Source organism: Nomascus leucogenys, chromosome 5 (assembly GCF_006542625.1).
Source record: "Nomascus leucogenys isolate Asia chromosome 5, Asia_NLE_v1, whole genome shotgun sequence".
Taxonomy (NCBI): Eukaryota; Metazoa; Chordata; class Mammalia; order Primates; family Hylobatidae; genus Nomascus; species Nomascus leucogenys.
Window position 1 is genome coordinate 72,608,170 of NC_044385.1, and position 14,927 is coordinate 72,623,096.

The 14,927-nt window shown below is 43.2% G+C and overlaps 1 protein-coding gene across 1 annotated transcript in view; it reads right to left on the bottom strand.

Annotated features, from left to right (window-relative positions):
* Window positions 1-276: 276 nt before the first annotated feature.
* RUBCNL (rubicon like autophagy enhancer) overlaps window positions 277-14,927 on the bottom strand; it is a 45,397-nt gene continuing 30,746 nt past the window's right edge. Inside the window, exons 9-14 of the mRNA XM_030813369.1 lie at window positions 14,507-14,571; window positions 8,026-8,264; window positions 7,199-7,260; window positions 3,372-3,525; window positions 2,664-2,754; window positions 277-1,541 (exon numbers count right to left, since the gene is read on the bottom strand). Coding sequence (XP_030669229.1) covers window positions 1,429-1,541; window positions 2,664-2,754; window positions 3,372-3,525; window positions 7,199-7,260; window positions 8,026-8,264; window positions 14,507-14,571 — 724 coding nt within the window. The 3' untranslated portion in view covers window positions 277-1,428. The remainder of the gene's footprint in view (window positions 1,542-2,663; window positions 2,755-3,371; window positions 3,526-7,198; window positions 7,261-8,025; window positions 8,265-14,506; window positions 14,572-14,927) is intronic.

The following is a 14,927-nucleotide window of genomic DNA, read 5'->3' on the forward strand; positions in this document are numbered from 1 at the left end:
ATTCCTAACAGGGAATAGGGGCGATGGGCAAGAATGAAACATTGTTTGAAGTCTGGTTTTATTTATTCTATGTGCCTCTACACTTCTATAATACTTAAAAAAGATCTGGCTTAAACAATGGATGTGAGCACAGTTCTGGCAGAGGCATCGTGGATGAGAAAACAATTGACAGAATGAGAAGACTGAATGAAAAGAGATTGACAGAAGTCATTCATTTCTTTCATGTGCTCAATACTATCCCATTGAATAAAACACACCCATACACACAGCTGGATAGGGTTAGGGGACAATCTGTGACACTTTATTGCCTGCCTGTGCTGTCTAAGAAAATCAAGGTAGGTTTAGTTAGGGCATGTGAATCCCAGGGAATATAACACCCAAGCCCTAGGTTGAAAACCGTTCAGTCTAAAGGTATACCATGAAGGGACGCAGCCTCAAGGCCCCTTTCTCAAGTGGGAGAAAGTATATAGAAAGTAGAAGAAAAAAGAATAGGCTCACATGTTTCAGGAAAACATATAAGAACTATTAGAAAAAAGAAATTCATAAAGGTTTTGTGATTCATTTAACCTTCTTAGTCGATGTCTGTGATTTTAATGTTATTACTAGAATCACACTGTTCATTATTTCCCCCAGTTTGTTTAAATCTGCAAATACCTTATGTTCAGTTTTACATCTATTAAAGCAAGACCCTCAAGGGCAGGGATGGAATTCTACTCACTTCTGCATCCCTTGACATTGCAGCGTGTGGAACAGAGATGGAAAATACAGGTTCGATTTGTGCCACCTGAAAGAGTGCCATCTAGAAGCAGTTGCTTCAAACTGCACTTCAACTGGACCTACACGCCCTGCTAAGCAACTCAAACTCATCATGAAATAAATCTGCAGAAGAAATGTGTACTGTCTATTCAAACTCTGGAGTAAATAAAATGTGTATGATTGACACAATCACAAAATGGCATTTAAGTGGAAGTCTGTTTCCTGAAGAAATAAAAGCCAGAGCAAACAGATTTGGGGTCATATTTTTGTTCACTGAAAGGACCAACCAGTTTCATCAAACAAGCTTTAGAGGAAGAGAAATTGAGTAACTCATCTTGTCAGTTACAGTTCACATATATGCACACACACACAAACTGGCTCAGCATCAGCGAAACATAACTATTCAAATACAAAAGTATAAAAAACCTCTTTAAAAAACCAATAGCAGCCAAAACAGAACATTTGTAAACAAAACCACTACTATCAACCCTGTGCTTAATCACAGAATCTGCATTCTTTTGAAACATTAAGTATATGCAATAAAGAGAATATAGACCATCTTTTTCCTTAATATACAATACCCGATATCTAAAACAATGTCACCAATAATAGACACAAATCGGTGTTATCATAAGGCATGCTGAACAGTCTTTTTCACAGTATTCAGGGGCATCATGTTGCTGCAGAGGCCACGCTTTCCAGAAGTTTTCTCCTCGCTGTGATCCTCGCACACCGGGGGCACTCGGAGGACTGGAAGCACTGTTTGTGAAAGCAAGCCCTGCACGCTGCAAGCAACGAAGACAGCCATCAGCAAACAGGCTATCTTGTTTTCTCACATTTCTGCAGACATTCGTCTCCATCCTAGGGAGGGAGGGGGGTCTGAATCCAGAGCCCAGAGTCTTCTAAAAAGAAACCAGCCAGGCTGAAACTCACGTTTCAGCAGGTCACACTTCAGCAGACCTGCTGGACTCTTCCAACTCTGGGGAGGCCACATTGTTTCTCTAGAAATGGCCCTACATCGAGAAAGCTGCTTTGTCCCCCTCCTGGCACCAGCCTGCATTCAATGACTGATCACTCTATAGTGAGTAGGCCGGCCCCAATTTGTCCCCAGTTTGGAACAGTGCTGAAAGGCCACCAAACTCCAGAGCTCCCCGTGAGATGAGCTGAGGGCTCCACTGCAACCCCACCACAGTTCAACTTCTCCCTCTCCCAGTCTTGCTGCCTGCACATCCCTACAGGTATTAAGTTGAAGAAGATGAAACTCTTTGTAGGCAAATCTCTGACCCAAAGTCTCTTTGCTGGGGAGCCAGTCCTGCAACACTGCCTAAAGGGGTGGGGAGACGACACTGGAGTGGCCTGAGAGGAGGATATGCCCCTATCAAGGGTGAAGGCAGAGTTCATTACCAGGATCTCTCCCATGAAACAGAGTTTACAGAACACAGGATTCTCTCGGGCACTAATACTGTAGAAGGGTCGGCAACCTTTTCTGTAAAGAGCCAGATAGCAAATGTTTTAGACCCTGTGGGCCACGTGGTCTCTACGACAGCTACTCAACTCTGCCTCTGTGGAGCAAAAGCAGCCAGAGACTTCACCACTGGGCATGAATGATCCAATTACAAGACAGAGAGGTGGGCATAGGCAACAAAGGGACCATCTCCTCTATCCAAACCCTGCACCAGAAGACATTATCCTTTATCCCTGCCCCACCCAAATACTCCCTCTGTGCCCAAAACTTCATTATCTCCAATCCAGCCTACAAGCACACACCAGCATGACTGTACTTTAAATAACTGTGCTTAAAGTATTAAGCTATTATTCAGCTTAAGTTAATTTTGTGCTTAAGTTACTAAACTTAGTTTAATTAGTTAACCTATTATTAAGCTTATGTTATTAAGTTATTAAGATACCTGAACATCTTCTACATGTTGCTGTCTGAAATGGGAAGATGACAGTCGTATTCTGGCAAAATTCACAAATAAAGCCCTTTCCTTGACACAGCTGTAAAAGAAGACATCAAAAAGTTACAACCTTCTCTTGATGGAGAAGCTGAGTTTTCACTATTACAGAACCTTATAAACATCAGTGTTTGAATGTCTATGATTCCAACCTCTAGAAGGAAAAGGATATTGTGTTTTGCAGCAATGAATGGGTCAGAATAAAAAAAAAGATAAAAATGTACATTCATCCAATTCCACATCAAAGCAGTTTTAAAGTACCAGAGTAAGGTCCTAATTGTAAACATGCACTCTGAAGTGATCTAATTTCATTTCTCATTGCTGCACTACAATTCTTCAATCCATGTAGGCACAGAGCTTCCTGTTACATCAAATCCTGGTTCCACATGACTATATTTGGCACGTCAGGGCAGAGTGGGCCCTGAGCAGAACTGGGCACCTAGATGAAGTCCATTGGTCCAGGCTTGCATCCTGGCTCTGCCACTTACCAGCAGGGGTATCTCAGCTGTTACTTCACAGCTCTGACCTCAGTTTTCTCATCTCTAACTAGCTCACCAGCACTTCCCTCAGGGTTTGTGAGAGTTAAATGAAGTCAAGTGCGGAACACGCAGCACAGGCCCTGGTGCATCGGGAACACATCTGTTCCGGGTACACCCTCACCTCACAGCCAGCCACATGTGCAAGGGAAGCTTTCAGAATGTCCTTGAGTAAGGGTGCCAGCAGCCCTTTCTTGATCCTGACCAGGTCCTCAAGAGAGAACAGGTGGAGCTCATCAGTCAAGTGTCCCGGCACCTGCTCGAACTCCTTTAATGCACTGCCAGAGAGGAAACAAAGAGGAATTCAGAAACCCACCCACACAGAGGCTGGGGAAGAATGGGGCCAGTTGTTCTCTCTTGGCACTCACACTTAATTTTTTTAACTCAATTTAAAAAATAAATAGCTCGAAGAACAACAGTGAACCATGCTCGCCACCATTCTACATGTTGCAAGTTTGCTTGGAAGCCAAGAAGTTAAAATTCCATGAAAGCTGATTTCAAAAAGCTGAATAAGCAGAGACCCGCATCTCTTACAGCCTGCCCATGCACACATTGAGCAAAAGAAAACTGAGCATTAGTTTTTTAAGTCTTAAAGAATGTGTACCTAGTACCCTTTGATTACCAAGTAATCAAAATTCCTACCTTATTTCTTCCAGCTACATTTCAAGACTATCAGCCTTACGGACTGTTGGCTCAGCTGCGAGAATTCTCGCTCACTCAGCAAAGCCTACGACTTCCAAATGTACGAGTCAGGCACTGAGCTTAAGGCTCATGCAGCCAACTGCCAGTGGTCATGGTCCCTAGGGCATTCAAAACTTCATCTTCTCCAAACCCGGCAGGTGTCGACCTGAATTCTCTCAATGGCTAATAGAAGCACCATTCCCTGCACTTCCAAGACAGCCACGGCCTACACTGGACTTGGCATGCTACAATGCCAAATCCTCTTCAATTCTGCACCCAGCCTGAGGTGCCCACTCCTGCAGCATCCTCTGCCTGGAGAATCCCCAATCCCTCTCCTTTGCTCCACCTTACTCTTCAAGCTCAGCCTTTTTCTCCTGGAATCCTTGCTTGCTCTCTATCCTATCTCACTCCTAACTGAGCTAAATGCTGCCTCCATTTGTATCCTCATGGTCCCCCGACACATGTCTAACACTCAGTCCAGCAATGATCGGTTTGTGCTGACCATCCCTCTGGACTTAACACAGATCTACTAATTGTTTTTATATGAAGCCCAGAATGGATATTCAAGAATTTTTGTACAAGGTAGGAAGTATAGGTATTGTTATATGTTGTGGATGAAAAAACCGAGGCCCTGAGACCAATGCCATGCCAAGGCCATGAAGCAAAGGCTCAAAGCCAAATGATTCTAGAATATATGCTCCTTCCCCCAAAATTTAATTAAAAAGCAATACATCATCATTAAAGATTAGAGACTGAAAAAACGCTTTAAAGCTAAACCATTTATTTAAAAACTCTATAATTCCACCAACTACAATCAATAATCTTAACTTCCTTGAGTAACCTATGCTTTTTCTACTTAAAAATCTCTCTCTCAATGAATTCATGCCTAAGTCTTTACTGGTTGTATAGTATTCTATTCTATGGACATGGTATTAATGTAAGTACTGCCCTATTATGAACACCTAGATTTTTAAAATAATGTCAACTTTTATTTTAGATTTGGGGGTATGTGTGCAGGTTTGTTACATAGGTATATTGCAGGACACTGAGATTTGGTGTACCAATGATCCCATCACCCAGGGAGAGAGCATAATACCTCTTAATAGACTTTTAATGCCTTTTCTTATTTAAAAACAAAACTAGTAATCCCAACACTTTGGGAGGCTGAGGCAGGCAGATCACCTGAGGTCGGGAGTTTAAGACCAGCCTGGCCAACATGGTGAAACCCTGTCTCTACTACAAATACAAAAATTAGCCGGGTGTGATGAAACATGTCTGTAATCCCACCTACTTGGGAGGGTGAGGCACGAGAATCACTTGAACCTGGGAGGAAGAGGCTGCAGTGAGCCAAGACTGTGCCACTGCACGCCAAACTGGGCGACAGAGCGAGACTCTGTCTAAAAAAAAAAAAAAGAAACTATACTTTAAATCTTTGCCTATATCCATCAGTATGTCCTTAGGATAAACTTCTAAAAGTAGAATTTCTGAAGACCATGATCCCACTTGGTTAGACATGCCTCCCTATAAGGGGTTTTAAAAGGCCCTGGTATACTCATGGTCATATCCACTTTATTCACAATAGCCAAGGAGGGGAAGCAACCCTAGTGTCTATGGATGAATAGATGGATTAAAAAAATGTAGTATATACATACAATGAAATATTATTCAACCTTAAGAAGGAAGGAAATTCTGGCTGGGTGCTGTGGTTCACGCCTGTAATCCCAACACTTTGGGAGGCCGAGGCAGGGGGATCACGAGGTCAGGAGATCGAAACCATCCTGGCTAACACGGTGAAACCTCGTCTCTACTAAAAACACACAAAAATTAGCCGGGCATGGTGGCGGGCGCCTGTAGTCCCAGCTACTGGGGAGGCTGAGGCAGGAGAATGGCGTGAACCCGGGAGGTGGAGCTTGCAGTGAGCCGAGATCACGCCACTGCACTCCAGCCTGGGCGACAGAGCAAGACTCCGTCTCAAAAAAAAAAAAAGAAGGAAGGAAATTCTGACACATGCTACAACATGAATGAACTTTGAGGACTTTATGCTAAGTCAAACAAGCCAGTCACGAAAAGACAAATACTCTAAGATTCCACTTATATAAGGCATGTGTGTGGGCAAAATCATGGAGACAGAAAGTAGAATAGTGGCTGCCAGGAGTTAGGCTACGAGGAAGAGGGAATGGAGAGTTGTTAAATGACACAGAATTTTAGTTTTGCAAGATGAAAAGAGTTTGGGGGCTGGATGGTGGTGATGATTGCATAACGATGTGAATACTTTAATGCCACTGAAGTGTATTCTAAAAATGGTTAAGATGGTAAATTTTATATATATTTACCACAATTTAATGATAACAATAATAATAATAAAAAGGTCACTGGCTAGAATTGTTTCATTCTCCAACTAAACCATTCTTCTTAATGAGTTAAATTCTCCATTATATGGTTAGGCTGTGTCCCCACCCAAATCTCATCTTGAATTGTAGCTCCCATAATTCCCACATGTCCTGGAAGGAGCCTGGTGGGAGGTAATTGAATCATGAGGCACGTCTTTCCTGTGTTGTTCTCATGGTAGTGAATAAGTCTCACGAGATCTGATTTTTTTTTTTTTTTTTTGAGACAGTCTCGTTCTGTCTCTAGGCTGGAGTTCAGTGGTACGATCTTGACTCACTGTAACCTCTGCCTCCCATGTTCAAGCAATTCTCCCACCTCAGCCTCCCAAGTAGCTGGGACTAGAGGCATGCAGCACCACACCTAGCTAATTTTTGTAATTTTAGTAGAGACAGAGTTTCACAATGTTGGCCAGGATGGTCTCGATCTCTTGACCTCATGATCCACTCACCTCGGCCTCCCAAAGTGCTGGGATTACAGGCGTGAGCCACTGTGCCTGGCTGATCTGATGGCTTTATAAAGGAGAGTTCCCCTGCAAATGCTCTCTCTTTGCCTGCCACCATGTAAGACATGCTTTTGCTCCTCATTCACCTTCTACCATGATTGTGAGGCCTCCCCAGCTATATGAACTATGAGTCAATTAAACCTCTTTCCTTTATAAATTACCCAATCTCTGGTATGTCTTTATTAGCTACTTAAGAACAGACTAATGCATTCCACTATTGGCTTAGTAATTCAAAGAGATGGCATGATTTCCCAAGGAAAGCCATGAGGTCATCACTGTGCTAAGAAGCCCTGTGTAATGGGGGAGCCAGATGCAGGAGGCACTAATATGATTAGCAGATGTATGGAGGGAAGGCAGCCTGTCCCAGCTGAGAATAGTACCTGTCAGCAAACCTACAGGTCTTCAACAGCTTCTTGATATGGAAGAGCTGCTCCTGAATTTCCTGATGGGAGAAACCAAACACGGGGGAAAGTTAAATGTAATAAATGACACGGGAAAAGTGCAAGTCAAATTTCAATGTTATTTCTAACCTTGAAATACTGCATTTGTATAAAACAAACCTTGAAAGCAAACAGCCTATAGAGCAAGGCTTCACAACTGAGTCTGCTGATCCACAGAGTGTGCCCTGGATGGATCCAGGTTTTGTAGAATCTAAAACTTACAGAACTTTGGGGCCTTCTTCAAGAAAAACATAATACTAAGTATAAGATTCAGTGTGGGGCCTTGGAAAGAGCCTGTGCAGGAGAGGGGCTCCAAAGTGTAAGCTTCACTCTTTTTTTTTTTTTGAGACAGGGTCTTGCTCTGTTACCCAGGCTGGAGTGCAGTAGTGCAATCTCGGCTCACTGCAACCTCCACCTCCCGGGTTCAAGCGATTCTCCTGCCTCAGCCTCCCCGAGTAGCTGGGATTACAGGCGTGTGCTACTACACCCAACTAATTTTTTTTTTTTTTTGTATTTCTAGTAGAGATGGGATTTCACCATGTTGGCCAGGCTAGTCTCGAACTCCTGACCTCAGGCAATCCGCCCACCTTGGCCTCTCAAAGTGCTGGGATTACGGGCTTGAGCCCCTGCGCCCAGCCGCTTCACTCGCTTTATGATCCATTTGCCTCTTAGAGGATATATCTGTGGGTTCCCCAAGCTAGTGTGATGTGCATTTCCTGCCACAGGACACTTCCAATGAGAGGGATGGGGTTGGGGCTGCGGCTCACCTTCACTTTGTCCAGCTCCTTGGCTTTCGCATACAGGCTTTGGCCGATGCTTAGCAAATTGAAAATGGGCTGGTGCCATATGCTGTCGAGCAGCCGTTTGGAGAAATTGCTGACGTAGTACTTCTTGAAGTCCCACATCATCAAGATTCGGGCAGGGATGCAGGACTCTGCATATGAGTGGCAGCAGTCACAGAAATACTTCCCTAGGTATTCGCAGTACCGCAGCCGCTTCACAAACTCTGCCAAGCATACCAGAGGGTGAGTGCCGCACCTGGTGCTGAAAACCTATCCTGGTCTACCCCTGACTTCCAATTCCTACGTAAGATTCAAAGACTCTGATGACTTGTTTCATGATGATAAAGCCATACTCAACCTCATGACAGCTGGGAAGGCTCCGGCAGAGACTTGGGGAATTAAATCATGGCCATTCATGAGCTCTGCTCTTGTGGAACAGATGTCGGAAAAACAAAACCTTCCCAAAATACTCCTGGATTTGGAAGATGGAAATTGCAAACTGCAGTGTAGCAAAAGGAAAATTCATTTTAGGATCTGGAAATCTGGGTGGGAGTCCAGACTCCTCTCACTAGCAGGAAGAATGAAGGCAGGTTAGACTAACTATTCTGAGACCATAAAATGCAGCTCAGAACTGGATTGAGTGATATTACACATAGGAAAAGTGCTTTATAAATTGTGAAGCAGTATATATACAATGTTAGGAAGCAGCATCATAAAGACCTTGATAAATCAATGAGAAAAAAATATAAAAATGCACAAAGGATGGGAATAGATAATTCATGGAAAGAAGAAATGCAGATAACTAACAGAGAAAAGCAATCTCAGAAACAAAAAAATGCATATTTTAAAAGTGAGGCTGAGCACAGTGGCTTGTACTGGTAATCCTAGCACTTTGGGAGGCCAAGACGGGAGGATCGCTTGAGCCCAGGAGTTCAAGACCAGCGTCGGCAACATAGTGGGACCCCATCTCCACAAAAAAAAAAAAAAAAAAAAAAAATTAGCCAGGCAATGTGGTGTGTGCCTGTAGTCCTAGCTACTTGGGAGGCTAAGGCAGGAGGATTGCTTGAAGGTAGAGGCTACAGTGAACCATCATCATGCCACTGCATTCCAGCCTGGGCAAGAGAGTAAGACCCTGTCACAAACTGATGACAAATAATAAAATGAAATTGAAATGAAATGAAAGAAAAGAAAAGAAAAGAAAAGAAAAAAGAAAAGAAAAGTGAGATACTCTGTTTTGACTCAGCCTGTCATAAATTTAGAAGACCCAGAACTGGTGCAGTATCTAGAGGAGGGCACTTAACGTCTAGCACTGATAGAACTAATTTGTAGGAAGATGTTTTTGTGATAGACTTCAATTCTTATGACACGTGGAACAGTAATCCTGCTTCTGTGACTCCATCAGACAGAAGTGCTAACAGGCACACATAGTGATATAAAAAGGTGTTCATTACAGCACATTTATAATGGGGGTGGCAGCCAAAATGTCCATCAAAAGGCAATTGGTTAAATAAATATGGTGCACTCAACATGAAATGCCGTACAGCCCATAAAGTACATGGAAGAGCATGGAAAGCGGACGTCCAGTTACAAATAGGTACAATGTGATCTCAATTTTATTTAACATATATATAAACATACACATAAACATATATGCACTGTCTAGATCTCCACCAAAAAGCCAACACTGACTATTTCTGGAGGGTAGGGGAAAGAAGGAATTTTTGCTCTTTACACCTTTTTTTTTTTTTAAGAAGGAGTCTTGCTCTGTTGCCCAGGCTGGTGTGCAGTGGCATGATCTCGGCTCACTGCAACCTCTCCCTCCTGGGTTCAAGCGATTCTCCTGCCTCAGCCTCCCCAGTAGCTGGGACTACAGGGTGCGCCACCATGCCCGGCTAATTTTTGTATTTTTAGTAGAGATGGGGTTTCACCATGTTGGCCAGGCTGGTCTCAAACTCCTGACCTCAAGTGATCCACCTGTCTTGGCCTCACCACGCCCACTGCACTTTTTAACCTACTAAAATAAACACTCATTGACCACTTTTGGAAATCTCTAATAAAATACATTAACAAACAAAAGGTATAAAAACTAATGCGAGAAATACCTGTGCACTCACCACCCAGCTTCAGAAAGAAAACAATTCAGTCGAAGTCTCCTATGTGCCCCTCCCTCAACACTAGGTTCTGACATGAACCAAGTTTGATATTTATCATTCATAGTTTGAGTCATGTATGTCTTTGTAATTGAAATATCATACAGCATAACACAAATCTTAGTTGCCATATGTTGGGAGGATTAATGAAATCATGGATGGGAAAGCAGCTGCTGTAGAACCCGCACACTGTAGATTCTGAAGATCATTTCCAAATAACGGCTTTAAAAATAAACAAGGCCTGGCCGGGCGCGGTGGCTCACGCCTGTAATCCCAGCACTTTGGGAGGCCAAAGCAGGCGGATCACGAGGTCAGGAGATCGAGACCATCCTGGCTAACACGGTGAAACCCCATCTCTACTAAAAATACAAAAAAATTAGCCGGGTGTGGTGGCAGGCGCCTGTAGTCCCGGCTACTCAGGAGGCTGAGGCAGGAGAATGGTGTGAACCCGGGAGGCAGAGCTTCCAGTGAGCCGAGATCTTACCTGAGGTCAGAAATTTGAGACCAGCCTGACTAACATGGAGAAAAGCCATCTCTACTAAAAATACAAAATTAGCCTGGAGTGGTAGTGCATGCTTGTAATCCCTGCTACTTGGGAGGCTGAGGCAGGAGAATTGCTTGAACCCGGGAGGCAGAGGTTGCAGTGAGCCGAGATTGCGCCATTGCGCTCCAGCCTGGCTGGGCAACAAGAGTGAAACTCCATCTCAAAAAAATAAAAATAAAAAATAAACAAGGCCTGGCTGGGAGTGACCACAGAAAAGAATCTTACTGAACACTTACTCTGTGCCACAGATCAGTTAAATGTTTTACATTTAGTATGTCATTCTGTGCTCGAAAGTCTGTGAGAAAGGGACAGTTATTTCCCTATTTCACTGATGAAAGCAGAAGACACTGAAGTTAGGCAACACGCAGGGCCACATGAACAGTATGTAGGCAGGCAGGATTCCAACCCAAGCCTGGACTGCCAAAGCTCCAGCCCACAGCCATCATGTCCCACTCCTCCTCCGCTGCATTCGACGGCGGGAAAGGGAGAGGAAGCTAATGCCTTCACACTTGCCCAAATTGTCCCTCAGACTCAGGTGATACTCTGAGTTGATGTTTGAAAGCAAACAAATAAATAGAGTTGTTTTTTGTTATTCATGATAATCATGCTCTCTAGAGTCGCCATGAACACTGAATTAGTCAATTCGGTGAAATAGGGGAAATTCAGGGTTAGGCACCTGTGAGCTTCTCGTAGCAACAGTTTCATCTACTCCTCAACACACACTCAATATCCATTCACTCATTCATCAAACTTTATTGGATACATGCTGTTATACTATCAATACAGAATAAACTAATATCCATCTTTTTTAGTTTCCTAAGTCCTTTAACTAAAACAGAACAATAGAAAGTGACCTAAACCAGTGGTTCTTGGCCAAGAGTGATTTTGCCTCCCAAGGGGCATTTGCAAATGTCTGGTGCCATTTTCAGTTGCCACTGGGAGCTGCTTCTGGCATCTACTGATGCTGCTAAACATCCTACAGTGCACAGGACCCCCCCCACGACAAAGTCCATGGTATTGAAGTTGAGAAATCCTGCTCTAAAACACAATTGTCCTCATTTTATGAAAAGTCAGCATCAGGGGGTGGGGTGGAAGGGAAATATTCTAGAACAGAGATGTCCAGTATAACTTTCCATGAGGATAAATGTGTTCTATATCTGTGCTGTCCAGTACAGTAGCCATGAGTTCCATGTGGCTATTGAGTACTTGAAATGTAGTTAGTGTGCCTGAGGAACTGAATTCTTAATTTCAATTAATTTAAATTTAATTTTAAATAGCCAGGTGGGCTAGTGCTACCATACTGCAGTTCTAGAATAAAGCTAACTAAAGAGAATCAATAACTAAATGCAATGTATGAAACTTGATTGCAACCTAGATGGAAAAAATAGCCATAAATGATACCTTAAGAACAAAAAGACTAGGAAGTAGACAATATAGAGAATTGTTTTTAATTTTTTTGGTGTGATAACTTGTTTCTTATCCTTATTTTGGGGATATACTGAACTAGTAAAGGGTAAAATGTCATGTTCAGTGTGTGGAAATTGAAGGAGACTAAGGAAAACATGACAACTAAATTCAACATGGAATTCTGAAACAGATAAAGGATGTTACTGAAAACCTGGTGAAATCTGAATAAAGCCTGGGGTTTCATTAATAGGACTGTACCCAATGCTAATTTCTCAGGTTGAAACTATGATTATGTAAGATGTTAGCAGTAGAGGAAGCTGGGTGAAGGGTGTACAGGAATTCTCTCTACTATTTTTGCAACTCTTCTGTAAGTCTAAAATTACCTCAAAGTCAAAAGTTAAAAATAATGTACCCTAGAAGCTAAAGGAATTGACAGGAAAAGCCCAAAATTATTTCTATGCTGTCTACAATCTGTGCTCCGCCTACCTCTGCAGCATGTTTTCTCCTCCTATTCTTACTCTCTGGCCACACAGGGTTTCTTTTACTTGCCACAGGCCCTTTGCACATGACCAACACTCCTACTTCTGTGGGCAATCACTTTCCAATGAAACCTCTTACTCCCAGCTTCTCAAGCTCAGATGAAGTTCCCTTGCTGTAAATCCCACGGCACTCTTGACTCTTTTGTTATGTACATCACTTTGTGTTACACACACTTACTTGGCTGATGAGTGTATCTTCCCTAAAAGATGGTAAGCAAGCTCCCTGAGGGCAAGGCCACTGTACAAAAGTACAGACACACATCTCCATACCTGAACAAGCTTAGGGAAATAACAAAAAGTTGGTGAAGCGACAGTCATATGTGTACAGTTTCTGACTCATGCATTCGATATTCACGGAAGCGCCAGCATACAGTGGTTAACCAAAGAGATCTGTTCCCCACTAGATGTGCTGGGAAAATGACTCATTCAAAGAAAATCAGCAACAACGGTGATGCCCATCAGGCATTATCATCCAGTGTGGGAGAGGAAGCCCAGATGGATTCCTGCTTGCTGTTTTTATCTCTTGAAGTAGGAGCTCCTCATAGTCTTTTTCCTTCAAAAACTGACTATCAAAGGCTAAGGGAACTCTTTCCACAAAGCTCCTCTTTCCAGCCTTTTGCAGGTCAGACATACAGGTAGCACGCCGAACAAGTGATTCCCAGTCTCAAGGGGGAAACTTGCATTTCTGACTGAGGAAAGCCCGAGCTTTTTCTTTTTTTGAGACGGAGTCTCACTTTGTCACCCAGGCTGGAGTACAATAGTGCGATCTCGGCTCACTGCAACCTCTGCCTCCTGGTTTCAAGGAATTTTCCTGTCTCAGCCTCCCGAGTAGCTGGGATTACAGGAGCCTGCCACCCATGCCTGGCTAATTTTTTTGTATTTTTAGTAAAGATGTGGTTTCACCATGTTGGCCAGGCTGGTCTCAAACTCCTGACCTCACGTGATCCGCCCATCTCAGCCTCCCAAAGTGCTGGGATTACAGGTGGGAGACACTGTGCCTGGCCCAGGAAAGCCTAATCTTCTAGGCTTCAGTTGGCCCAGGAATGATCCTCTCAGGCTACCTCCTCAAACTCTCTCAGAGAAGTTTGCCTAGCTCCTTGTTAAGCCATTCCTTTACTCAACAAATATCTTTTGAGGACCTACTACATGCCAGGCACTCTTCTAGAAGCTGGGACTAAAGTAATAAATATAACAGACAATACATGTGGCCTCACAGAACTTATAATCTAGTGTTGAAGACATAATAATAAGACATTAGTAAAATATAAGAGACTATTTTACTGTGCTAAGAATACAAAATAAGAAGGAACTTCTAAGAAAATATTGTGCAAGAAAATAAAAAAAATAAGGATGGGTAATATAAAGTGTTCATGGGATTGTCTGTGGCCAGCAGTGGGGCAAGACAGGCATTTTAGATAGGGCAGCAAGGGAAGACCTCGTGACTTCGGAGTGAAAATGTGAAAGCAGCAAAGGAATGAGTCATGGGGGTGTCTGCAGGGAGAGCATTTGGGGGAGAGAAAACCACAAACGCAAATATGTTGGAAGTGAGCCTGGCATTTTCAAGGGGCAGCAGGAGGCCACGTGGCTGGAGCTGATGCCCAACAGGGAGAGAACTAGGAGGCTGGTCCTGGTGTCCTCGGTCCTAGTTGGTCACACAGCCGTGTCAGTCATGATGGACTCCTCATGAGAAAGAGAGCAACTTCTGTGAAGCTCTTATAACAACTTCTCCTCAAAGGCGTCTCTTACACAAGCAATGCGCTGCCCTACTTTGCTATTCTGGACCTTGTCATCACATAATAAACAGGCGATCCATTATCCGTACTTACTAGGCTCTATTGGAGTTCCACAGCCGGCACAGAAAAAATTCTGGGCTGCCACCACAAAGTCCCTCCTGAATACAAAAAATAATACTAGTTACATTTCACAGAAGGCCAATGGCACATTTTTCACTAATTAGAAAAGAAATTGCCATCGTGATACTTTTCTCAACTAACGGCCTTAACTTTGTCACTTTTCATTTGGGAAAGAAATAGATTTATTCAATACAATTTTCTAGTTGAAATCTCTGAGTCTTTTAAAGCTACAACTAATTTATTTTTATTTTTTATTTTTTTTTCCTGAGACAGGGGCTTGCTCTGCCACGCAGGCTGGAGAGCACTGGCATGATCATAGATCACTACTGCCTCAAACTCCTCGGCTTGGCTCAAGCAATCCTCAGTCTCCTGTGCAGGTAGCTAGGACTACATG